Source organism: Eumetopias jubatus, unplaced genomic scaffold (genome assembly GCF_037043125.1).
Source record: "Eumetopias jubatus isolate StellerSeaLion01/CBP00866 unplaced genomic scaffold, mEumJub1_p1.0 scaffold_6, whole genome shotgun sequence".
Classification (NCBI taxonomy): domain Eukaryota; kingdom Metazoa; phylum Chordata; class Mammalia; order Carnivora; family Otariidae; genus Eumetopias; species Eumetopias jubatus.
Genome location: NW_028274812.1, coordinates 28,921,162 through 28,946,166, shown reverse-complemented (window position 1 = coordinate 28,946,166; position 25,005 = coordinate 28,921,162). Strand labels below are relative to the sequence as shown.

At 38.0% G+C, this 25,005-nt stretch overlaps 1 protein-coding gene across 3 annotated transcripts in view; it reads left to right on the top strand.

Moving 5' to 3' along the window:
* The window catches only part of PDE7B (phosphodiesterase 7B), a 312,256-nt gene that overhangs the window by 102,940 nt on the left and 184,311 nt on the right, over positions 1 to 25,005 (top strand). For 2 of the 3 annotated variants that reach the window (XM_028121407.2, XM_028121409.2), the window contains one exon: positions 2,008 to 2,068. In XM_028121407.2, the coding sequence (XP_027977208.1) occupies positions 2,008 to 2,068 (61 nt within the window). Of the gene's footprint in view, positions 1 to 1,986; positions 2,069 to 25,005 lie in introns of those variants that run through there. The other variant, XM_028121408.2, reaches the window with a different exon arrangement.

Sequence of the window (25,005 nt, the reverse complement as noted above, 5' to 3'; positions counted from 1 at the left end):
GCATGAAGAGATTAAATAGCATGATAAATATCACATGATATTTAGGTCAGCCAAGTAGCCAGGAAAAAAAAAAAACCTTATGATACAGACTCTCCATCTAATATTCACTGCCCTCTTGCAACCTTCAGACACAACGAACCTCCCTGCTCTGCACTCCATTCTCTTGATTCACCAGAGCAGCTTGCTTCCTTTTCATGGCCCTGAGCCAAATGTCCATCTCTCTGTGCATGATTAGGTCACCCCAGAAAATGGACTGGTTTGAACGTATGTGATCAAGTTGCCCTTTCCCCTCTCAACCTGCCCTTCTTTGTACCACAGGATTTCATGAGTGATGACGTATATCCTCTATGTATTGTCTGCTTACCCTGAATTTGATTTCATTATTTATTGCCTGTTTTTATGCTTTTTCTGTAAATTAATATATCTACAAACAATATGTACTATTTTTAGACATCTTCAACTTCATATAAAATGGAGACTATTTTTATATGGTTTATACGATTTGAAAATTTTATGTATTTGCATGATTTGAACGCTATATATTTCGCATGATTGGAACATTACCATTATATAATTTACATGTATATGTTATGCGTATATGTATAATTTACATGTGCATGTGATGCATATATAATTTATGTTTTTAAAGTATGCGGAACCCTAATTCATTTAACTACTATGTAGTATTTCAATATATGAATAATATATTTATCTGTTTTATAGCTGGATGTTAAAGTTGTTTAAGTAAATTTCTCCAGTCATCAGTCTAGAAGATGACTTGCTATGTCATAGGATATGCACATTTCAACTTTACTAGATTTTGTGAATTTTTCTCTCACGTGGTTCTCTCATTTTATGTTCCAACCGCTAGTGTGTGAGAGTACCCTTTTCCATACATTCTTGATAACAGTTGTTCTTACCAGACTCCTAAGTTTTGCCACACATAGGAATTCAAAATAGATCTCATTTTATCTTTAATTTGCTGGTTCTTGGTTATTAGTGTGGTTGAATTTATTCTCTGTGTTTATTGACCATTCAGATCCCCCCTTCCATGCATTGCTTGTTCCTTTATCCGTTTTTCTATTGGATTATTTACTATTTTCTTATCGATTTTGGAGGATTTATTTATATATTCAGGTACTAACTATTTGTCAGTCATATACAGAAATGTAGTCCATTCTTTTTTTTTTTAAGATTTTATTTATTTGCGAGAGAGAGAATGAGAGACAGAGAGCATGAGAGGGAGGAGGGTCAGAGGGAGAAGCAGACTCCCTGCTGAGCGGGGAGCCTGATGTGGGACTCCATCCCGGGACTCCAGGATCATGACCTGAGCCGAAGGCAGTTGCTTAAACAACTGAGCCACCCAGGCGCCCAAATGTAGTCCATTCTTAATACCTGATTGTTATCTCCAGAGTTTACCTTGCACAAAACTTTTAACAAGCAAGTTAAAACTAAGATATAGATAAGAAAGGTGCTATTTCCATGAGTCTGTGAGTTCAGGAAGAGCATTACTAGGGCCACTGTTTCATCCTTTCCTTATTTGTTTCCTTCAGGTTCAGAGAGTTCAGTATAGGCCACCTAGTTTTGTGCTTACAGTATCTGTGTTTGATTGCAGAGTGGGTAGTTTAGAATAATTTCAGTCTGAATAAGGACCAATTTTGAGAGTGATTAACCTCAGATTATTAGATCTAAAGATTGCATGTCTTCCACTGAAATAGAAAACATTAGACACCAAATGCATCTCTGGCCACAACTCCTCAGAAAAGCACACAAAATCAGCCTCAGGCAGAGTCACGAGGCATGAAGGAACAACCTATCCCAACTTACCTCCCGAATATTTTACTACCAGGAAAATCTCTGTTCCTGACACAAATCCATCGACTCAATTAACCAAGCAAAATATGAAAAGTAGAATGAAGTTATGGTGATGTCTGGTTGCAAAGACACATTGCCTTGGGAACACTGATATAAAATCTTAAAATAATTATGGCTTTCTTTCTCTTTCAGAGGTGTGGCGAAATCTTGTTTGAAAACCCTGATCAGAATGTCAAATGTGTTTGCATGCTAGGTAAGAAGGCTTCTCATTTTCGATATATTAAGTATGTTAATGTCACGTGGCCTTCCTGTTGTTCCGTCACCTTACTGACAGTCTCTTGTTGCATATTACAGAGGCTTATAGGCTTTTTATAGGTGTATAGACAGGGATAATACATTTATATGTGGAACACTTGATGATAAAAAGGTTTTGATTTTATTAACTGTCAGTAAGTCAGGAACAATGCTTCTGAGTCTGTCAGAATTATTCTTGGATCATCAGCATAACATAGAATTGGGTGCTTTGTAATGAGGCAAATGTGATGAAAAAGTAAGAATCACACTGTAATTCCTAAACTAGAAATGAAAAGTTAAGTAAGTAAACTATTAAGAATTTACATCACAGCACAAAGCTCTTACAGTGCCTGGGAGAAATATACATATTAACTAATTTAAAGTTAGCACATCACTCACATTGCATTTGTAACAAAATTGCAACATTGTAATGAAATAAGTCAAGCAGAGAAAGTCAATTATCATATGGTTTCACTTATTTGTGGAACATAAGGAACAGCATGGAGGACATTAGGAGAAGGAAGGGAAAAATGAAGGGGGGGAACCGGAGGGAGAGACGAACCATGAGAGACGATGGACTCTGGGAAAGAAACTGAGGGTTCTAGAGGGGAGGAGGGGAGGGGGGATGGGTTAGCCCGGTGATGGGTATTAAAGAGGGCACGGACTGCATGGAGCACTGGGTGTTATACGCAAACAATGAATCGTGGAACACTACATCAAAAACTAATGATGTATTGTATGGTGACTAACATAACATAATAAAATTTAAAAAAAAAGGAAAATTTGTTCTTGTGGGATGATCTATCATCAATGCCTTTCACAAACTCTTTAATATATAATATTCTGGTAAGAAATGAAGTTGATATGATTTTCCTCATTTTATAGATTAGAAAACTAGTACAGAGAATATAAGTAATGCACTTCATCTCAAAGTGAGAAATTGTCCAAATCATGACATGAACATTTTTAAACTGTTGTTTTAAGTATAGTATTTAGACTTATTTAAATCACTAAGCTATGTCTGATAAGCTTTTGGTTAATTATTAAAATAGAATAAAACAGTAGCTTGGATAAATAAAAATCATCCTTAAATTTGACTTTCACCAAAATTTTACCCTTGTCCATTCCAATCTTGAACAATACTCACTAGCAAAGAACAAAAGGATTTGTTCTAACTCCCTCCATTTTCTCTGGCTAACTCATATGTTGGCAGCCTAGGTTATTGGTGAGATGACTCAAAAGCAGTCAGCAAGATAGAGGCATGGGAAGGTCTTGATAATGTGTAATCCAAGATAATCAGGTAATACTAAGCAAAGATTGCTCATGGCTTGAAAAACAACCAAAAACACAAAAACAAAAAACTAATAAACAAAAACAGATACCATATTTCCCAGCTTCTTGATCCTCCTCATTTTCTTGTACTAGTGTTTTAAATCTTTGTTGCAGTTCTTATATGTTTTCAATTGAATTAAGGTGATGGCTATAGAGTAACATATCCATTGGAAAATGAGTATTTTGCTAGAAATGCATAACAATGAACATAGCATAGCATCCATACAAATATTTCAAATATCCAGTATTCCTTATGAGATAGATAGATAGGCAGAAAAAAATTCCTTTGTCCAGCCATTATGTCCCAACCTTGGATTTGGGAAAACATCTCACCGTTACATCAAACCTATTCATCAATGAACTCACTTAATTTTTGCAATAATAGGATGAAGTTGGTGCTATTATTATCCTCATTTTATAGATGATAAAACTGAGGTAAATGGTCAAATAGGGTACCTTAATACTATTAAAATATTATATGAGTCTGCCTAATCTAGTAATTCCAATCAATTTTTTTAACTCATAATGATTTTAAGCACATAAGCCCATCATCTATTTTGCCTGAATTCTCCTGTGTCCTGGTTTCCCTGTGAGTTACTTCTTTAGTTTATAGCAAGGACAGGAACAGCAACAGACTGTCTCCTACCGCCTATAGACTTGTCTCTTAAAGTAACACCAATCATCTTCCCATCTCTTCTAGATGATATGGAATGGTATATATAGCTGCCAGAACACATTCCTGGCCACGAAAGGCATCCTCAGTGAATCTGACTGATTACACAATACTCAGAAATTAGAACTATACTTTATTAATCAGTTCCATATTACTCTTACTGTCATAACAGTTATAATTAATTGAGCACTTAAATATATGACAGGTGGAGTCTATCCTAAACACCTTACACAATTAGATCATTTATTCTAAGCAAATTAAGGCATGACATCTCTTTCAAAATATGAATAGTCTTGGTAATAGCAGTATATTATTAAGCTTGCAGATTTCATTAGTTTATTACATTTCTATTTTCTTAGTGATATAGAACTAAATAATATAAAGTAATTGTGAGAATGAAAGTTTTTATTAGTTCGAGGACACAGGAAAAATAAAGATGAAATAGGAAGAACATTTGTGCATTTTACCTTTAAAATGGATGGTAGATATTTATGCGGTGTCAAAAATAATAGCATGCCTAGAAAGCTTGATATATTCACATAGTGAAAACTGTGCCCTCAAGGAGCTTACATCCAAGAAGGCTTAGACTTTTTCCTGCTTACCTTTTTAAGAGGATTGCTACAAAATTGAAACATTTACGAAGTCCTTTGAAATTTTAGATGAAAGAGAGTACAAAAATTATTAAATTATTATGGCTATCAATACACACGGGTAACTCACCATTAGCAGGTGTCCCCCTAAAACCCAAGGGCCTCCATTTCACAACAATACTGTGCAAGACAGTAAGAAAAGAAGTGAAGTTAAAAGGTTTATTCCCTTAAAACAAGAGAAAACCAAGTTAGGAACATGTAGCTTACTGTAAATGAGACCATATCTTATATTTCATCAAGAAAGGGCATTTATATTCACACAACAACAAAACACCTCTTCACCATTATCTGAAGTATTCGTTGCTTCCTTTGAGAGGAACCTGTGATCAGGCCCTTATGACTTCCTAAAGCATTTCTTGAGAAAACGTTGTATCTCCAACAGTAAAAGATAGACTCCGATATTTTAAGGGACTATTAAGTTTTCTAAGTGTTGCCAATCATGAGCATAGTTTGTATTTTTACAGGTAATGTTATAACATTTTTATGAATAAATCAGAATTTCCAATCAAGAAAACCAAACCCAACATTTCCAGACCTTCACCTCTGGTCTTTATGCCACCTCAGAACTGAGACCCCGAAGGGAGGCCAACCTGAGACATCCACGGTTTTACATTGTGAAGTTTGGGGCTCACTGTAACCCCCAAGATTCCCCTCTTTTCCATTTTTGGGGTGTCTGCCCAGCTCCTCGCTGTGCTCTCGTTCCACACAGTTGAGATGGAATATGGAAGAGGGTCACTAGCCAGGGATACCATTTGCAGTTTCCTTCTCTCCCACTGGTGTGTCCCCAGATCATTATAAAAAATACTTTGAGTGTGTGTGTTAAGCTGTGTAGCTCATGACTTCCAGAAGTAAGCCATCCTCACCAAAGTTGTGCTTCTGGCCCATTACCTTCAATGAGACATAAGTGTAAAATTCACCTTGAGTTGCTCTGAAACACGAACTCAATGCAGTTTTAAGTGGGAGCAAAAGACTGTCATGTATAGATCTTACAGGGAATCATTTCTGGGTTCAGGGGAATGGTTCGTGTTGGATATGAAGATAAATAAAGATGTACTGCAGGGCTGGCTACACTGAGTATTGAGTATTCATTCCTCAGAATTCCCTCAGAGAGGGCGAAGTGGGCAATTGAGTTAAGCACCAAATTGTAATAAATGTTGCTTTCTTCTTTCCTTTCCTTCATCCTTAGGGCCTATGTTTAAAACTCCTACTTCCCCGCCTCCCTCCTTTTTAAAAATTTAGCCATAAGATTTCTCTTAAGCCCAAACTAACCTCAGAAGCTCATATAACTGTATCAAAGGGTATATAGCAAGACTTGTATCTTAATTAGGTATAATGAACTGATACCAGAGGAAAAAGGAAGTGGAAGAGAAATTAGCTCTCACTCCACAAGTAATGTATAAAGTATGATGAGTTACTAAAAGGATTTTACTTTTTAAATATAATGAACCAAACTGATTCACAAAGAACCAAGCGTATTTTTTAAAAAAATACATGAAATGAGCAATGTTGATTCACTTCTTAGTCCACTTGCTAACCTCACTCTGTGAAATGATAGATCTTAGGACAAGAAACTTTCAAGAATGAATTCCCCATCAGACTTGATGCCTCTTATAACTGCTTCTTTCTCCTTATTCTTAGAGGGAGATTCTCTTAAATAGTAAGCCTTAATTTGTTGTCTTTGGGGAGGTGGATCTAATTTTTTAAAATTATTTTGAGTGTAGTTAACACACAGTATTATATTAGGTGTACAACACAATGATTCAACTTCTCTATACATTGGTCTGGGCTCATCAGAAGTGTCACTCCCATGTGCCATCATACAACATTATCATGATATCTTTGATTGTATTCCCTAGGCTGTGCCTTTTATTCCTGCAACTGATTCATTCCATAACTGGACGCCTTTATCTGCCATTCCCCTTCATCCATTTTGTCCATCCTTCCACCCCCAGCCTCTGGCAACCATCAGTTTATATTTGTAGGTCTGATTCTGCTTTTTGTTTATCTGTTTATTCATTTGTTTTGTTTTTTTAGTTTCCACATTTGAGTGAAATCATATGGTATTTGTCTTTCTCAGTCTGACTTTTCTCACTTAGCATAATCCCCTCTAGGTCCAGCCATGTTGTTACAAAGAGCACAAATTCATTCTTTTTTGTGGCTGAGTAGTATTTCATTGTGTATGTATACACCACATCTTCCTTATCCATTCATCTATGGATGGATATTTAGGTTGCTTCCATATCTTGGCTATTGTAAATAATGCTGTAATAAACATAGGGGTGCATATATATTTTTGAATTAGTGTTTTTGTTTTCTTTGGGTAAATACCCAGTAGTGGAATTATTGGATCATATATTATTTTTATTTTTAATTTTCTGAGAAAACTTCCTACTCTTTTCCAGAGTGGTTGCACCAGTTTGCATTCCCACCGATAGTACACAAGAGTTCCTTTTTCTCCACATCTTCACCAACACTTGTTATTTCTTGTCTTTTTTGATTTTAGCTATTCTGACAAGTGTAAGGTGATATCTCATCGTGGTTTTGATTTGCATTTCCTTTCATCTGTAGCTTATGGTATTCTGTTGGCTAAATTTCTCCAACCTCTTTATCAAGGTTTAATTTTACAGTTTGAAGTTTTCAGTGATCCTGCTTTTATTTCATGCATGATTTTTTTCATGTTGATTGGTGTCTTATCACGTGAACATAAAATATGTGGTTTTTTAGTGCCGTAGCTTAGAAAGGGGTATTCATATTGTCAGGCTTTTGGTTGAAGTTTATTATAAATCAGTTAAAATGGTTACCAGTTTCAAAGTAATACAATATCATAAAATCAATGTCTTATTAGCATTTAACATAAGCAAGGAGAGACTTGCTTTCTAGTCCCACTGCTGAAAAATTAACTGTGTACTCATAGAAAATGTTTTGTCGTTTAGGCTTTAATTTATAGTTTTTCTGCAAAGTAGAAATAAAAACATCTGTTCTTTCTGGCCGAGGGGTTATTCTGGTGATAGAATAAAATGTTCCATGAGGAGACATTTGCCTGCTGTAATGTCCTAAATATCATGTATGCATCAATAAATTGGTAAATAAAGAATAAACAATTGAAAGTAAACAAATCAGTGATAAAAATAATTATTTATTGATGACATTAATAGTGTTTAGAAAAGCAACTGAAAAGCGACACATTATATAAATGTGAGAACACTTTTTAAAAGTATCAAATACATTCTTCAAAATTGTGTGGTAGCTCAAAGGCATTCATTCAATATTCATTCCAACAGATATGCACTGAATACCTCTTCTATGCAAGGTATTGTACTGGGCACTAGGAAGGCACGGTCAATGGGACGTGTGTCTTGCCCTAGGAGGGTTTACAGTCCAGGAAGAGCTTCAAGCCCTGAGCCCCAAAATCTGCAGCACCAGCTTGAGAGGACACATGATACAAACAATAATAATAATAAAGATGAAGTATGCTGGGACTTCAAAAGATGGGAAGGGTGCATACAGCTGAGATATAAAGACACGTAGATTTGGATATACAGAGGCTGAGAAAATGGCAGCATTCTAGCTGGACGCATGGCCATATTCAAAAGCCCAGATAAAAGAAAACTGGGGGGTAGGAGGGAGCAGGAAGTGTTTCAGGCACCGGGATGATGAAAGGGTAAACTGAAAAGGAATTGGAGGCCTGACTGTGGACAGTTTGACTGCTGTCATTAGCTCTAAAAAGAGCAGAATTATCAGATAAGAGAGAACTCTGGTCTCTTTTCTTTAGAGAGTGTTTTTTTAGTTCTAAAATTTTATAGAGTACTCTATAAACTAGTTTCTACTGGGCAGTTGTTAAGTACTGCCATTCGCCAGATACTTGTGAAATTAAATAATTTTAACTCAACATACATTTGAACCTCATGACCTGAATTTTAGGTTTGATTTTTTTTAAATATGTTCATTTAATCTTTTCCATGTGATACCAGATATCATAGTGTTTTATTTAAGAAGTAAAACAGCACTGTCATCTTTTATACTAGCAAAAATTGGTATTTTTTCATGTTTTGGAACTTCGTCATCTAATAAAATGGGGAGTTTTTGATATTAATATTTTGCTTTTTTCACTGGCATCAGCATATAATTTTTGTATATAGACAATTTTGAGGTCCATAAATCTTTTTCTCAACATTAATACACAATCTGTTAGAACAAAATAATATTTGATATCAGAGTGGGCCACTGTGGCACAGTGGAAAGAACAGGGTATTTAAAGATTTGGTACCAGCTAAAAACTCTGTGGCTATAGGCAAGTCACTTAAAGTTTATAAACTTCGGTTTACTCTTCCTTAAAATGGAGTAATAAGTAATAATTAATAACAATATGATTATGTACCTTATCAGGTTTGTTGAGGATCAAATAACACAATAAATATTAAAGAATTCTGTAAACTTTTAGAAGTACTAGAAATATAAGTATTATTTTTATTAAATACTAACAACTAATTTGTTCTAAGTCCTTGCATTGATATTAGTAGTACTTTTAATATGCAAACTGACAATTTTGATATATTGCAAATATTAAACTATCTCAATTTGGGGGATCCTGGATGGTTCAGTCAATTAAGTGTGTGACTCTTGGTTTCAACCCAAGTCATGATCTCAGCGTTGTGAGATCAAGCCCCGTGTGGGCCTCCACGCTCAGCACAGAGCCTGCTTGACATCCTCCCTCCCTCTCCCTCTCCCTCTGCCCTTCCCACTAGTGCTCTCTGTCTCTGTCTCGCAAACAAACAAACAAACAAATAAATAAATAAATAAATAAATAATAAATCTTTAAACTATTTCAATTTGGTTCAAGTAAATAGATATTTTCAAGTGCATATTTGCAATCTAGAAATAAGCATCTTAGCCTCCTAGGTTATTAAAGAAAGATTATTGTAAGAGCTATTTTATGTGTCCCTGACCTTAAAAGTGAAGGTCTATGTTTAAAAACAAAAGTTTCCAGTTGCTTAACTTTGATTTATCAAGATTAAAATGCCTCAGGAATTTAAATTATCTTTAACTTACACTTACAAAGCACTTCATTCACATCATATGGACAAATCAATTCATTATTCCTATATGCCTGTTCCTGTATGATATTCTCTATCTTTCAAAAGAGAGCATATTGAAACCTGGATATTTCCAAGAAAAGGGTGGGGGCATTATCCTCATCACTTACTCAGGGTCTGCTTTGTTTTATGTTTCATTGCACTTATCACCAAATGACATATTTTACATCTGTCTGTTAATCGCTGTGTTGCAACATCACCCCACCACACAGAATGAGAATATCATGAAAGCAAGGACTTAGTTTTATTCACTGCTGAGTGTCCAGCATCTGGAACAGTCTCTGGTCACCTAGCCTGTAATAGGGACCCAATATTTGCTGGATGGATACCTGTTAATGCATTTGTGAGAAAAGCATCACCATCTGCAGGACACAGACTAGATGTATCAAAAACTGGTTGGTGTAGGGCGCCTGGGTGGCTCAGATGGTTAAGCATCTGCCTTCGGCTCAGGTCATGATCCCAGGGTCCTGGGATCGAGTCCCACATTGGGCTCCCTGCTCCTTGGGAGACTGCTTCTCCCTCTGCTTCTCTCTCTCTCACTCTCCCTCTCTCTCTCCCTCTGTCTCTCATGAATAAATAAATAAAATCTTAAAAAAAAAAAAACCGGTTGGTGTAGCATTTAAAACCATCTGCTACCTCAGCCAAGGGATAGGTCAGCTCCTACGTGAACTAACTGGCAGTTTCCCAAGCATATTACTTTAGGTTACAGGATGATAAATATGTAGTTCTCCTCAAATAGACAGTTAGAACCTAGCCTAAGCATCAGGGGACTAACAAATATTTCTTGAGCACTACCATATGCTCAACCCTCAGCTAGGGGTACTCTGAAAGTTGATACAATGAGCAGGTAGAATCCCTATCATGACTGTTTATTCCTCTGCGGATGGAGCATTGTGTTGAGAAAACTGGAGGAGGCCCATTATTTTGTCTTCTTTACATTTATAGGAATATACAGAAAATTATTTTACCCTGAGGTTTATGTTAAAGGTTTTTCTACATTATCTTACTAACTTTTAAAATTTATTTGGAAGTCATTATTGCCTTGCATAAGAAATATGTCTCCTAGTTTCACGGTTGCTTTCTGTGGAATGCTGCAGCATCTCCACAGCAACAAAACATCATGCTTCTGAATGCAGCGGGGAGCCATGGCTCCGATAAGAGCTAGCTGAGAATAACAACACAAGCAAAGGGCACTCGATCAGAACTGAAGCTATCAAACCCCTAAGTGATAGAAGTGTCAGTCTTGTGTTAGTTTCATTTTCTCTCTGAAGGCAGGGACCCTTCATCCAAAGCTACACTTCAAAAATTTTACTCAATCATCAAGTATTTATAAAAACATATGGCGTACCAGGGTAAGGATGTGAAGACACTGAAGTTCGGTGCCTGCCCTCAAGAAGTTTCCAATCTAGCGGGGCACGGACAACTACACAGACAAGACAACACAGCATGACAGACCATAAGGAGGATGGACCAGGGTCTTGTGGAAGGGGAAGGATGGAGTAGTGTCAGAAAGGCCTGTGCAAGAGGTGATAAGGAAGTGAGTGTCAAAGAGAAGCAGCAGACGGTCCTGTGGAGGTTGGGGAGGGGCAGCCTGCTGGAAAAGACATTGGCATTTCCAGGCAGAAGAAGCAGCGGGTGCAGGAGGCTTAAGGTGACCAAATAGAGAAACTGTAAGTCATTATGCCTGAAGAATAGAGTCAAAGGAAAGAAATGATAAGATAATCAAGGTGGAAAGTAAGGTGAGGAAGATTTAAAAGGCCCTTATAAGAGGACAAAGAACCATTTAAGGATGTACAAGCCGAGGAGCTACAATGTGAGATACATGTTTCAGCCAGATCCCCGGGTTAGCTAGAGAATGCCCTGGAGGAGGACAAGACTGGAGAAAGAGAGGCCAGTTTAGGAAATCGCAGTAATAATCAGGTGAGAAATGATGAGTCCTGCCCAAATGGAGACAACATCAAGGAGGAGAAGGGGCACAAAATTCAGGAGACTTTGAAGGGGGATGCTAGAACTTTATAATGGATTGAGTATAGGAAATGTGGTTAAATAGAGGTGCTGTTTCACCCTCTCTCAGACAACCTTCCCCAGTGGACAGTCCAAGGAAGTCAGATTTGCAAGTAGGAGAAATGATGAGTTATATTTTGGACACAGCAAACCTGAGATGCTGAAGGAACTCTCAGATATAGTTGGGAGTCTAGAGCTCAGAACAGTGATCCGGTGACAACATATCAGTGGTGATGTCACCAGGCGAAGGTGAAAAGGAAGATGGATAGGCACCTCGGAATGCTTGGAAGCAGCACGCTGAAGGGTTGAACAGGATCAAGAGGGATCTCCAGAAGGTTAAATAGGTTGGAGGTTAAGAATGAGTGGGCAGAAAGAAGGAAAACAAGAGAAAATGCTATTGTCTTAGCCATGAGGAGAGACTTTCAAAAGGAAGATCATGATAAAAATATGAAGTACAAAAGTCAAATGTGTTCAGGCTTAAGAGCATCCATCAGACTCAGCAACCTGAACCTAACATCAGCAAGAGCATACCTAGTAGTAGGTGACAGGTGGGGAGGGTGATGTGTGGAGCCAACGAGCAGAGAACCAGTCTTTCAGGAAACTTGTCTGAGAAGGAAAGGCGAGAATAATGACAGCACCTAGAAAGAGTTCTTAAGATGGGAAAGATTTGAGAATGTTTTGATTCAGGAGAAAGAGCAAGTAGAGGAAGTGGCTGAATATTTCTGAAGAGAAAGGGAATAACTGTGAGCTATGTCTTCCCATTGCAATGGAGAGAAGGCGGGGACGAGGCACAAGGAAGAGTAGGGACGGAGAGGCGCCCATCGGGTGGGGGATGGGCAGAAACCGAGATTTCCATCTAATGGCTTCCTTTCTGGTTAAGAAGAATGAATGATATCCTGGAGACAATAAGGAGAGGAGGAGAGGATGCAAGCATGAAGAGGCAGGTAAAGGTTTGAAATTAATGTAGGAAAGAAGAAAGAACTGCCGAAGATAGGTCAGAGAGAACTATGTCCTGAGGTCAAGTTCTATGAACTAAAATATCAATGCCCATCTGTAAAAAACAAAAAATGCATAAAACACAGAGTGTCCAAAATACACATTTCAGAAAAGTAACTGCTGCCTGTTCATGAACACTCTGCCTTCCCTTTTCTCCTTAGGGGTCTCCTTCTCTGATGGCCAGCCAAGGAAACCTGCACAGGACTGCTTTCCTTGACCCTAAGTTTCAAGATCCTCCCTCTCAATACTGTCAGTGTTGAATTGGCTCTCCATTTTTTCATCTAGCATGCATATTCCAAGGGAGTAGGTGTCTACCTTATTCATTTTTGTATTCCTAGCAACCGGCATTGGCCCCAAACTCCAAAGGAGCACAAAAATAATGCCTAATGAAGGGTAAAAGAAAAATCTAATGTCATGTATTTGCCCCTTACCTTTTCCTCTGATCCCATGCTGCTTCAAGGAGGCTCTTTTCTGACCTGTCTATGCCTAAAAAGAGATGACTCCACATCCACCTCCCAATTGTCAAGGAGACCGGAGGTGCTAAGTCATTTGAGCTCTGAGACTACCATTGCCTCCTGAGCTGGGCCCACCCCTGGCCTCTTCAGCCACTTCTCCACAGGTTCATTTCCCTAGATTACAAATTTTATTCAAAGGCCTTTTGCTCTCAGAATGAGTTCACCTAAGGATCCTTATATACATCAAACCATATTTTCACAGTGTTCCAGAGAGAGTGTCATTTCCGTTTGATGCCTCAAACTATGTTCGACTTTCTGTTGAGAGGAATACAGATTATGATTGTATTTCATTGTGAATTTATATCATTTTAAACAAATTATTCATGTAGACTTGCTATTCAGGGTGGTGGAAGAGGTCCCAATCTGTCGACCTCAAGCTACCTTCCTTGCCAGCTATAAGTTTATAATGTTTTCTAATGTGTATAGATTATAAACATGCACAAAATATAAAAATTTTCAAAGAATGAGACAAAGTTATGTATATTATAAAAAAATACACAAAAAGATAATTTTAAAATAATGAAAAAATAAATTCTTGTTCCCATTGTATCAGTTGCCTTCTTTGCACTACAACATTTCTTTGTCATATCTAAATACCAAACAATATTTCATTAACTTGCCAGGAGATCTATTCCAGAGACAGCTAACTGGTGGTCTAGAAAGCCCAGTTTCCATAAGCCCAAAACTTTCACATCTGACTGATTAATGCAGGTTTTTAACTTTTGTGAAGCTAGCTTGGGCACTATCAAAATTACTGATCTTAAAGGCAAATCTAAAAATAGGTTTTATGTAACAATAAACTAATGCAAAGAATTTGCTTTTTCCTAATTTAAGGTAGTCAATCACATATGAGCTTAATACATTTGGTTTACCGTGAATATTTTTTAAATTTTATGACTTGTAACTTAATGAGATAGTAACATTTTATGTTTATTTTTACTTAATTTTAGATTCTGAGAGTGCTCATCTTATGTAGCACAGTAGAAAACTGGAGGTTTCATTCTGAAAGTGGTCCTCACATTCCTAAATATGAGAGAATAAAGCCAGAAATGCTAATAGTATGTGGATCCCATAAAATTAGTGAACAACAGTATTTTTTTATTTTTCAGTAATAACCATATACTACAAATCTAAGAGTTTTTGCAATATGTGTAGTAAGTCTATGAAAAGGGTTACCATGCCCATCTGTTTTCTAAAATGTATATTGCAATGTCCAGAAAATGCATTTCAATATTTCTAACTTCTTTTAGACAATCAAATATTTGGAAAAAGTAATTGAACATTGTGGAAGTACATTTTGAATTCATAAATACATTTTCCACATTTCTTGGGAAAAGTTTAGCATCTTATTCCTAAATCATATTACATAAAAAGACCGCTGACCACTGCTACAGAGTATTCCTCTGTGTGTGTGTGTCTGTCTGTCTGTTTATTTATTTATTTATCCATTTATTCTAGTGGTAATGAACATTTACCTAGCTTTGAACTGTTACATCTAATCTCTAGTTTTGGAGTGTTAAAAATGATACTGCTATAAACACTCTTGTATGTTTTTTTGTGCACAAATACACACATCTTCTCTCAAGTATTTACCTAGAATTACAAATGTTGGGTAATAAGTTATGATATGTTCAGCTTTAACAGATTCCGCCAAATTGTTTTCCAAAGTGGCTGTACCAATTTGCCCTCCCACCATGTATGAAAGTCCAATGAATAACTTAACACTTGATAATTATCTTTGAGTAAAAGTTAGAATTCATAATTCGTCATCCAACTCCATACAAATATTTCATGTGATAGCCTCTAATGAGATCCTGTGTCATTTACATAAACAAATCATCAGGTTGATAATGGTAGTAGTAAAACACATATACTTTATTTGTTGATCCAAACTAACAGTTATTTTTCATTGAACACTTGGAAATAACTGTCCCACAAATGATCCTAATAAGTGCTTCTCATCCACAGCGGAACTATAAACAGAACCCTGGTTCCTAAAGACTCTTTTATGTTGAGATAACTAATTTCCATTTTTTTCTTTTACTACAAAATACAAAATTAACCAATTTTTTAAAGATTTTATTTATTCATTTGACAGAGAGAGAGAGAGTGTGTGCACGAGTGGGGGGAGGGGTAGAGGGAGAGGGAGACGCAGACTCCCCGCAGGGCAGGGAGCCCGATGCGGGACTCGATCCCAGGACCCTGAGATCATGACCTGAGCTGAAGGCAGACGCTTAACCCACTAAGCCACCCAGGCACCCCAAAATTAACCAATTTTTTAAAGATCTGGAGTTATAGGTATGAAGTTATAATATGAAAATTATAGGGAAGGCATCTAATTCTGACAAATCAATAGTCTAGTCACTAGTGGAGTGATTCTATAAAATCACATAGCAGAGTGATTCTAAACCCTCACATGTTGTTTCATGGATTTTATTCACACTTGCTTCAAGAAGAAAGCCGCAAAATATTTTCATTTTCCCTCTTTATCAGTTTCTCTTAGTTTGGGTATTTCCAGGCGTGCTAGAAGAGTGACCTTTAGCCAATATCACAACTGAGTGGAATGAGAGGATTATAGTTTCCCAGTACTCAAGATGTTTTCGGCTTCATGGATGATGGGATCATGCATGATTTTTATTCCCTTCTTTTTGTTTCTCTATATTTTCCAAGTGTTCAGCAATGGGTAATTATTAGTTTATAATAAGAGAGATTTGGGTTGTTTTTCTGATTTCTATAAGTACAGAGCTTGTTTCTTATGGTTTATTTGCTTTTCTAAAACCTACACCTGACAAGTGTCAAAACTTTAAGAACTTATTCCAGCGGTGAAATGGACCTACATGGGGAGGTGTTTGTAATAGGAACTGTGCCTTGGGGTAATCAGTAGTTTGGCTGCTACATCTTGGGGATGAGTTGTGGCTTTTATTAAATTATCTCTCACAAAGTCACTTTCCTCCAAAACAAATGGACTCTCTGAGATCAGCCATTCCTTTTGCAGAGTGCATGGCATCCCAGCAATCCTGTGCCTCGTGTCATAGCTAAAAGCCCGTGAAATAGCACAGAAGTTGCAAAACAATATGAAAGTCAAGTAACTGAGGTTTGTGGTTCCGCGGCAAATGGAAACCCTCCAGAACAAACATGGGCAGAGTCTGTTGCACCAGGGATTGGGGAGAGCTCATTATACAGATGCTGTGAAACCTATGGAGCAAAACCCTGTGGAACTTCCTTAGATTCTCAAAATTGTAACATGCACAGACAGACAGGGTGTTACCATGAGATATTTCAATTGAGCAGGGAGAATTTGTAACTTTCATTAGGCAAGCAAGCAAACAGAAGACAATTGCACCTTTCCAAGTTCAAGGTCTCTATTTCATTCCTTTCTTCTCAACTGGGACTCAAAAAGCACAAGGTTTTTGTCTAAGTGAAAAAAGGTATGCATGCAGTTATTTTACACAACTAATTATTTTATTTTCAGAGAAGAAACAAGGAGAAATGTTTAATGGCTCTGCATGTCCTAAAGTCTGTCTCAAATATAAGAAGATCCAGCTGACATAAAGCTATATAAAGAACTACATATATACTATGTTTTTCCAAATATATATATGGTTGTATATATGTGTGTATATGTATATCATTTTTAGTGGTAGGGAAAAATTAACTTTATTTGATTCATCATATTTTTTCTGTATTTTACAGCTTTCCTACCATTAGCATGTATTGGTTACTTTTAGAGTAGGAAAAAAAAAACAAAAAAGAAAGGACCTTTGGCAGTGAAATTGCTCTGTAGGATACTATAATGGTGGATATATGTCATTATACATTTGTCCAGACTCACAGAATGTACAACACCAAGAGTCAACCCTGATGTAAAGTGGAACTTTGAGTGATAATGGTGTGTCCATGTAGGTTCATCAGTTGTCACAAATGGACCACTCTGGAGGGGGATGCTGATAATAGGAAAGTCTGTGCACATGGAGGGGCAGGAGAGATATGGGAAATCTCAGTACTTTCTGCTCAGTTTTGCTGTGAGCCTAAAAATGTTAAAAAAAAAGAAGTCTGTTTAAAAAGCAAGGAAGAAGGAAGGGAGGAAGGAAGACAGGAGGGAGGGAGAGAGAGAGGAAGAGAGGGAATGAAGGAAGGAAGGAAGACAGGAAGGAAAGGAGGGAGGGAGGGAGGAAGGAAGGACAGACCCGCTGGCAACTTAAAAAAAGAAAAAACCTTAAAGGGAGATAAAAAGAAATGGAGGAAAGCTAAAAGCAGTGTCCATTTGTGGTCGGGTGCACCCTGGAGAGGCTCTGAGAGGTTGTTCAGGGACAGGACCAATGGAGAACTTTTCTGAGAACTGAGAGACAGGCGAGTCTTTGTTCGGGCTCTATCATCTGGTTTATTGTTTTCTCACAGGAAAATTAAAATGTGTTGTGACCCCTTTAGCAGTCCATCTGTTTTTCAAATAAAAAGTTTTTTTTCTGAATCTATTTTTAAAGTAAACCTTCCACTGGAAGGAAAGTCAGTGGCTTCCCTAAAATATATAGCTTTTAAACTGTATCCACAACCATTGTCATTACAAAGAGCAGTGTTGAACACTAAGATTTCTAATGCACAATTATAAATTAATGACAAGAGAAGGAAAATATTGTTTTGTATGCTATCTTGCTTATAATATGAGCCTGGTTAACCCAGAGCTCATATCACGTAATGTCCTATGGCTGCATGATTGGATAATGCTGATTCATCCAACAAAAACAGGCTATTGAGTACCTACCAACTGTGTACACTCTTCTAGACAACAGAAAAGCAGCAGTGAATAAAACAAAAAACTCAATTCCTGCCCTTGTGGAGCTTAGATTTTAGTGGGGCATGGACAGTAAACAACATAGATAAGTGATTTTATAGACTACATAATTTTAAGGGTAACAGTGGAAGACATTCTACTAAGAAAGAAATAAGGCAGGGTTGCCTATAAGGAATGGAGTCATGATGGGTGGGTGGTGGTGGTGCAGATTTTAACTAGAACAGCCAAAGTTTTCCCTGAGAAGGTGAGCATCAGCCAGGCTCTGCAGCAGAGTGTCCTATGTGGAAGAAATAGGGCGTGCCAAAGCTCTGAAAGCAGGGGTGAGCCGGCAGGACCCAAGGAGCAGAGGAAGACAAGTATGCTGAAGGCCAGGAGTGGGGAAGAGGAGCTAAGAGGTCCTGGGAGCCAGATCCCATGAGTCATTGTGAGGACTCTGGATTTATTCTGCAGATGATGAGGAACCATCGGAAATTTGGGGGCACTGGTGTCATGTTTTAAAACACTGGATACATTATGCTCATTTTTCAATTAACAAAACAAGAAAAGAGTGCTTGTATTATGGTCTCAGAGAAGTATATTCCCATTGTCCTGAAATGGGTACTGAAAGGATGTATTTGGGGAAATAACAATAAACAGATTTAGTGCCATATGTTGTATACAGTCCAGATAAATATACGGTTAATGTTCATCTAACTTAGAAAATCGTACTAGGTGAAGTATCACTCTAAAGTGGTTAAGATTTAGAAAGGAAAGGTGACGGGCAATTTCCTCTTTAAATTAAAAAAAAAAAAAAGAAGTTTTCCCTCCTTAGGAAGTTCGTACTTTACTTGATTTGTCTTCAGACAGGCCTTGTGTCTTGTTTAATTTTAATAGGGGGCGATCTCTGTTTTAGTAGTTCCCCCTTTGACTTTTCCTAAATCATAGCTTTAGAATCATAGCTAATCAGGAAACCGTTTCACAAAAAGGCAGAAGAGAGAGAAACTTCTCCTTTTTCTATCATCTTTAAAAGTAAGTGTTTGCAAATATGAAAGGAGTTAAGCAGGCTCCAAGAGCCTTATTATGGCAAACAGCCGGAATTTTGGATTCTTGGAAGGTTGTGCACACACAACCCCTGTGTGCCGTTGACCTGGACTACAATGTGATTGCTGCCCCCTGGAGTTGCAGAAAACTCTGTAATGTAGAGATGCAACTGAGTGTCAGAGGCCTGATTTCGTGTCCTGCCTCTTCTCCCAAAATCTATGTCACCATCTCTCTCTGTCTCTAATTCTTCATCAACTGTGCCCAACAACTCCCTAAAAACTCCTCTTTTACACTGCTTATGACTTTGAAGATAAAATTAGGTAGGACGAGTAAAGCACATGGGGGGAAAAAAAACAGCCATCTAGGCCAACGTCAGGTGAATGGAAAGTATGGTCACTTTTTATCTAGACACCATGGTGGCTGAGTGAACTAGCTTTTTGCTTTAGTTTGCTTTTGGTGAAACATGAATAATTGAATAGAATCGCCATCACCAAAATTTCAGCTTTCAACAAACTAGGATGATGCTCTGAAGGGGGTAGTTCTTGAAATCCATGACCTGGGATCAGAAGTAACAAACTGTCTGCTATCAGGCACCAGCAGCCGACCTGCTCAGCAAATTCAGCTGGAATAAATGGCCTGATTAACCTTTTAGGGTCCATGTCCATATGTGGTGTTTTTAAAAGTGGTGATAGTTAATTTTATATTAGACCAAATGGTTTGGCTTATCTTCATTCCCAGAAATACATCCCGACACGGTAGGAAAGCTTTGGGAAGAATGAACACTGGGGTACAGAGGAGACAACAGAGGTCTTGGGAGAAGAGACACTACTGATGATGGAAAGGGAGACAATGTCCCGTGTGCTGGACCTGAGGGCCCACTGAGACTGCACATTCCCAGGGCAAGGTAGCTGAGGAAAGAGAAAGTTAATGACTCCTGAGGAAGTATTCTCTTCAGAAGACTTGGCAGGAATGCTGTGGCTTTTGTAAAAAAGGCCTGCTTTTGACCACACTGAACCAGATTCAAATTCATATCAAAACAAATGACTCAAGAATCTGTTTAAAAGAGTTTCTCGATATACATCAGATACATATATTAAAATATACATTTTTTTCAAGGGACAGTTTTGAAAAGAGACTTCTCTGTACTGAAGAAGTAATCAGAACTCACTGACACTTCATCATATTTCAGAATCTTCCTTGGCTCATTAGAGAGCAAAAGTGTCTCCAGATCAAGAGATAAGTTCACTATTTTGTAGACAAAGCTTGAAATGTTGCAGCCATCTGTGCTGAGTTTATTGCCAAGATTTTACACTAAGGTTGCCATCTTTAAATTTTCTTTGATCTCAGAAGCTTCCAGGCCAGAAGCTCCAGCCAGCACCTGCCATATAACAAAACCATTATTAAGCCTGTATTATTTCATATTGCTTGGGCAAGTTGAGTAGAAATTGCCCGTTGTATCACTCCTGGCCATTTTTATGGTAGTGTGTCATGGAAAAGAATCCCATGGCTGTTGCAATGAAGAAGGAAGATGGGATAAGAGAGGAACGAAAAATAACACAAGTGGGGGAATCATGAAGAGTGGTGAATTAGTGAAATACCATGCTTTAATCAGCAGTAGCCTGAAGAGTGTTTTACTAAAGAAAGTTAATTAATTGAATCAGCACACAAAAAAATCATCTATCACCTACCAAAACTGTAGATATTTACTTTTTCAGAAAATACTTATTGAGAACCTACTATGCATGTGCCAGCCATTCTTCTCTGCTGAGGAGGAAATAGCAGTGAATAAATTAAGATCTCTGATCTCATGAAGTTTACATTTCATTGGTTGAAAAAAATAAAATTTAGATAAATGCATACGCTTTTAGGTAGTGATAAAGACTATGCAGAAAACAAAGCAGAGTAACATCCTAAGGGGCGCAGGGGTTGCTTTTTCAGATAGGATAGTCTCTAAGGAGGCATTCCAGGCAGGGAGAGAGCCACAAAGGGTGGGAAACAGCCAAAGGGTGAGTTGGAATGATATGGACAAGAGTGAGAGCGGCAGAAAGGAGCTGAGGTCAGAGACACAGGTTGGAGGACATCCTACACAGTTCTCTAGGTCAGTGTTTCTCAAACTTTAAAATGCACACAAATCACCTGAACATATTGTTAAAATGCCCTTTTGATTCAGTGAGTCTGCAATATAGGGCCCAAGATTCTGTCTAACAAGTTCCCACAGGGTGCTGATACTGCTGATCCCCAGAATTCATTTTAAATATCAAGCCCCAAATCCATGGCAAACAGTTTAGGTTTCATTCTAAATTCGGTGTTTTGAATAAGGAATTCATAAAATAACTTATATTTTAAAGAGATCATACTTGCTTCCGTGCAGAAAATGGATTCTGAGTGGGCACTGGGGGCACTGGGAATGAATAATGCCATTAGTCCAAGCAGGAGATGAGTGGTTTGGACTAAGAAGTCCATAGTGGTGAGAAGTTTAAGTTCAGGAAATCTTTTGAGGGTAGGTAAGACTGATAAAAGTTACTGATGCATTGGACGTAGTGAACAGAAGAAAAGAGAAAATCATGAATAGTTGGCCTAAGCAACTGGGTAAATGGTGATGCCATTAGCTGAGATGAGGAGCAGGAGGATGAGGGATGGAGATTAGCATGACAGTAGAAGAGGCAGGTACCAGAGATTGAACTGTGCCCCCCATCCTCCCTGGGCACTCATATGTCTTCCCCCTTGCCCCCAGTACCTCCGAATGTGAACTTATTTGGAGATAAGGTCTTTATGGAGTTAATAAAGCTAAAGTGAGATCATTAGAATGGACCCTACTTGCAATAACAGTGGTGTCCTTATTAAAAAAAGAAATTTGTACACACAGACACACATATAGGGAGAGTGTCATGTGAACATGAAGATGGCCATCTGTACACTAAGGAGAAGAGCCTGAAATAGATCTCCCACCTCCCACCCCCACAAGGAATCAACCTTACCATCCAGGGAGGAACCCAGCCTCCATCCAGGAGGCCCACACCTGTCTAGAACAAGCCCCCTTCACTCAGGACTCTGACCTGATTTTGGACTTTAAGCCTCCAGGACTGTGAGACAATAAATCTTTATTGTTTATATCCCTCAGTGGTATACTGTTTCAGCAGCCCTAGATGGAGGTGGGTGTGTTGCTCTTTTAGGCAGATCCTCTCTGAGGAGGAGTCCAGTGATCTGGGAAGGAGCATTCCAGGAAGAGAGAACAGCATGTAAGCATGTGTAAAAACTCTGATACGGAAGCAGGTGGTACTGAAATCAAAATTCTATTTTGGACCCCAGAAAGTAGTGACATGATTGAGTTTGTAACACTGGATTTGAATGCAAAAGACATTGGTGTGACCTCTAACTCTGCCACTTATTAGTTACACTATTGAGCAAGTCCCTTTAACTTCCAAGCCTTAGTTTCCCCATCATAAATGGAAACAACAGTACCCATGCACCTGTCCCACCGGGCTGCTAGAAGGTCCAAATAAGACAAAAATGCAAGTGAAAGTAGTTCACAAAGTACCAAACATTATGTAAATGTTAGTTGTTCCTGTTGTGATTGTTTCCACCCCAGTGGAGAATGTGCTGCTACAGTGAGCAGACATAAGCCACCCCAGACGTGCAACTCAAGGGCCGTGTGCCTTGATATCATAAGGATGCTCCATGTGTCTCTTGGCAGTCATCAAGTCATCCATTGTACTTTTTTAGAAGCGAAAAAATTCAAGTTCATGTGATTTTAATTATAACCATATTTTTATTTAAAGTGGGAAGTGACGGAAGATTGTGGTAGCATAAATCACAAGTCATCTAATCTCATTTAGGTTCCATGAAAACAACATGGAAATCTTTGAAGTCAGTGTGTTTATTTGCTAATCCACCCCCCTCCAAAACAAACCCAAAAAAATCACATTATGTTTCCCAGAACTGTTTGAATGGGAAGTAATTTTTGCAGGAATTTCTATTTAAAAAATAATTTGTTCAGTGTCTATGTTATAAATCAGTACGTGGTTGAAAGTGAACTATCTTAGCTACCACTGTTGCATCAAATTGTGCAGCTCACTGAAATAAAACCAAGGGTTTTCCTGAGCATTGGTGAACTAAACAGAAAAGAAATCCAAGGCAGATACATGACAGGATGGTGTTCTTGACACAGTTAAGGTGGAATGGGAGTGGGTATGGGGAGAAGAATGTGTAAAAATTGCCTATAAAACAATTTTCTATCAATCCCCCCCAAAAAGTCTTGGGATTTAGTTTAATGCACTTAATATTGTCATTTATTTTCTGTAATAAACTATGTTTTGTTGGAAGATGACCAGTTTAGTTGCCTTGTGGGAAGCAGTTACCAAACTGAGGCACTCCCAGCTATTTATGCTGTCCAGGCTGTTTGTACCCCCCTAGGAGGAGCAGGAAGACTCTTCAGGCTCCATGTCCAAGGAGTTCTTGGCTCCCGTGCTGAGACTTGAAAATTAAGAACTGGAGAGTGACACTAGTCAACGAGCAAGACTAAATCATTCCTAACATCTTGATAATATAGTGTTCAAAATATGTTCTTTTCAGATAAAGCTAATCACCTGCTATCAACTATTAATTGATTATCTATAACAATAGCTAACATGTACTGGACACTTTTAGATGCCAGACTGTTATGTGCTTTCCAAGCATTATTTCATTAATCCTCAAAATAACCCAGCAATATTTTAAATACTATCTTCTCATTTAAATTTAACCAAATGTGTGTGTGTGTGTGTTATCATCCTCTTTATCTTTAAAATACTGAATTCTTCTAACTTTTGTTCCTATGAATATTTGCTATGTTCCCTAAGACACTGAATCTGAGATACCAGGCAATTACAGCTGAAAATTTTAGGGATTTATATTCAAAGATGAAGTGTTATTATATGTAGCAGTTTAAGGTGGAAAAAAAAAAGAGAGAAGAGACTATTTCTCCCCAAATGGCTCATACTGAACAAACTCGAAAGTAGTCAACACTGTATGTGCAATTCTCTGGCTCTCTTTTAGAGGGTGGGCGATTGTGAAGTATGTGTCATATCTTAGAAGCATGCCAGAAAAAATCACTAGGTACTTAAGTCCCAGAAAGGTATTCTCAATATGTCAGGAATATGTAACAGACACTTCTTGTACTTGAACTAAATCAAGGTTGTAGCTATCTTTAACTACAGCTATACAATCACTGAAAGTCTACAGTCTTCCTGCTGTAACCTTTTCTAATCCAAAGATTCAAAGTCACATCAATTCAATAAGCACGTGTCAGGCTCTTATTGTTCCCAAGATATGGTGCTGGTGATTCTAGGAGTGGATTTGCAAACCTCCAACATCCCTCTCTAGGTATTCTCCCTGAAATCGTGCACTCAGATGCTTCCAGGAGCCAAGTGGGTGATGTATAAGAGCGAAGTTGACTGTGTTCAACGTAATACACAGTGGTGCCAAGGCCACCCAGAGAGCAAATGCCCCCACCGAGCATGCAGGTGCTCTCAGCTTCTGCCACAGGATGCCATGAGGGGATGCAGGTTCCATATAACCACCTCCACAAGTTTTTGGAGAAAATCTAGAAATTCAGATATATGTGTAAATATCCTGGTTTGTAAATGTTGGCCGTTAATATAATTTTCCTTTCTTTTAAATTCAGTGCAGTCGGGTTCACTAGGCCACCATTTTGCAACTCCTCTTTAGGGATTCTCAGTGGGGAAGAGCTGTGTCAAAATGTTCCTACACCACTCCCCTCAGCAGCTTTTCCCCTCTGCCTTCTCAACCAGAGGAATGTCATAAGCAGCACCTCCCTTCATCCACT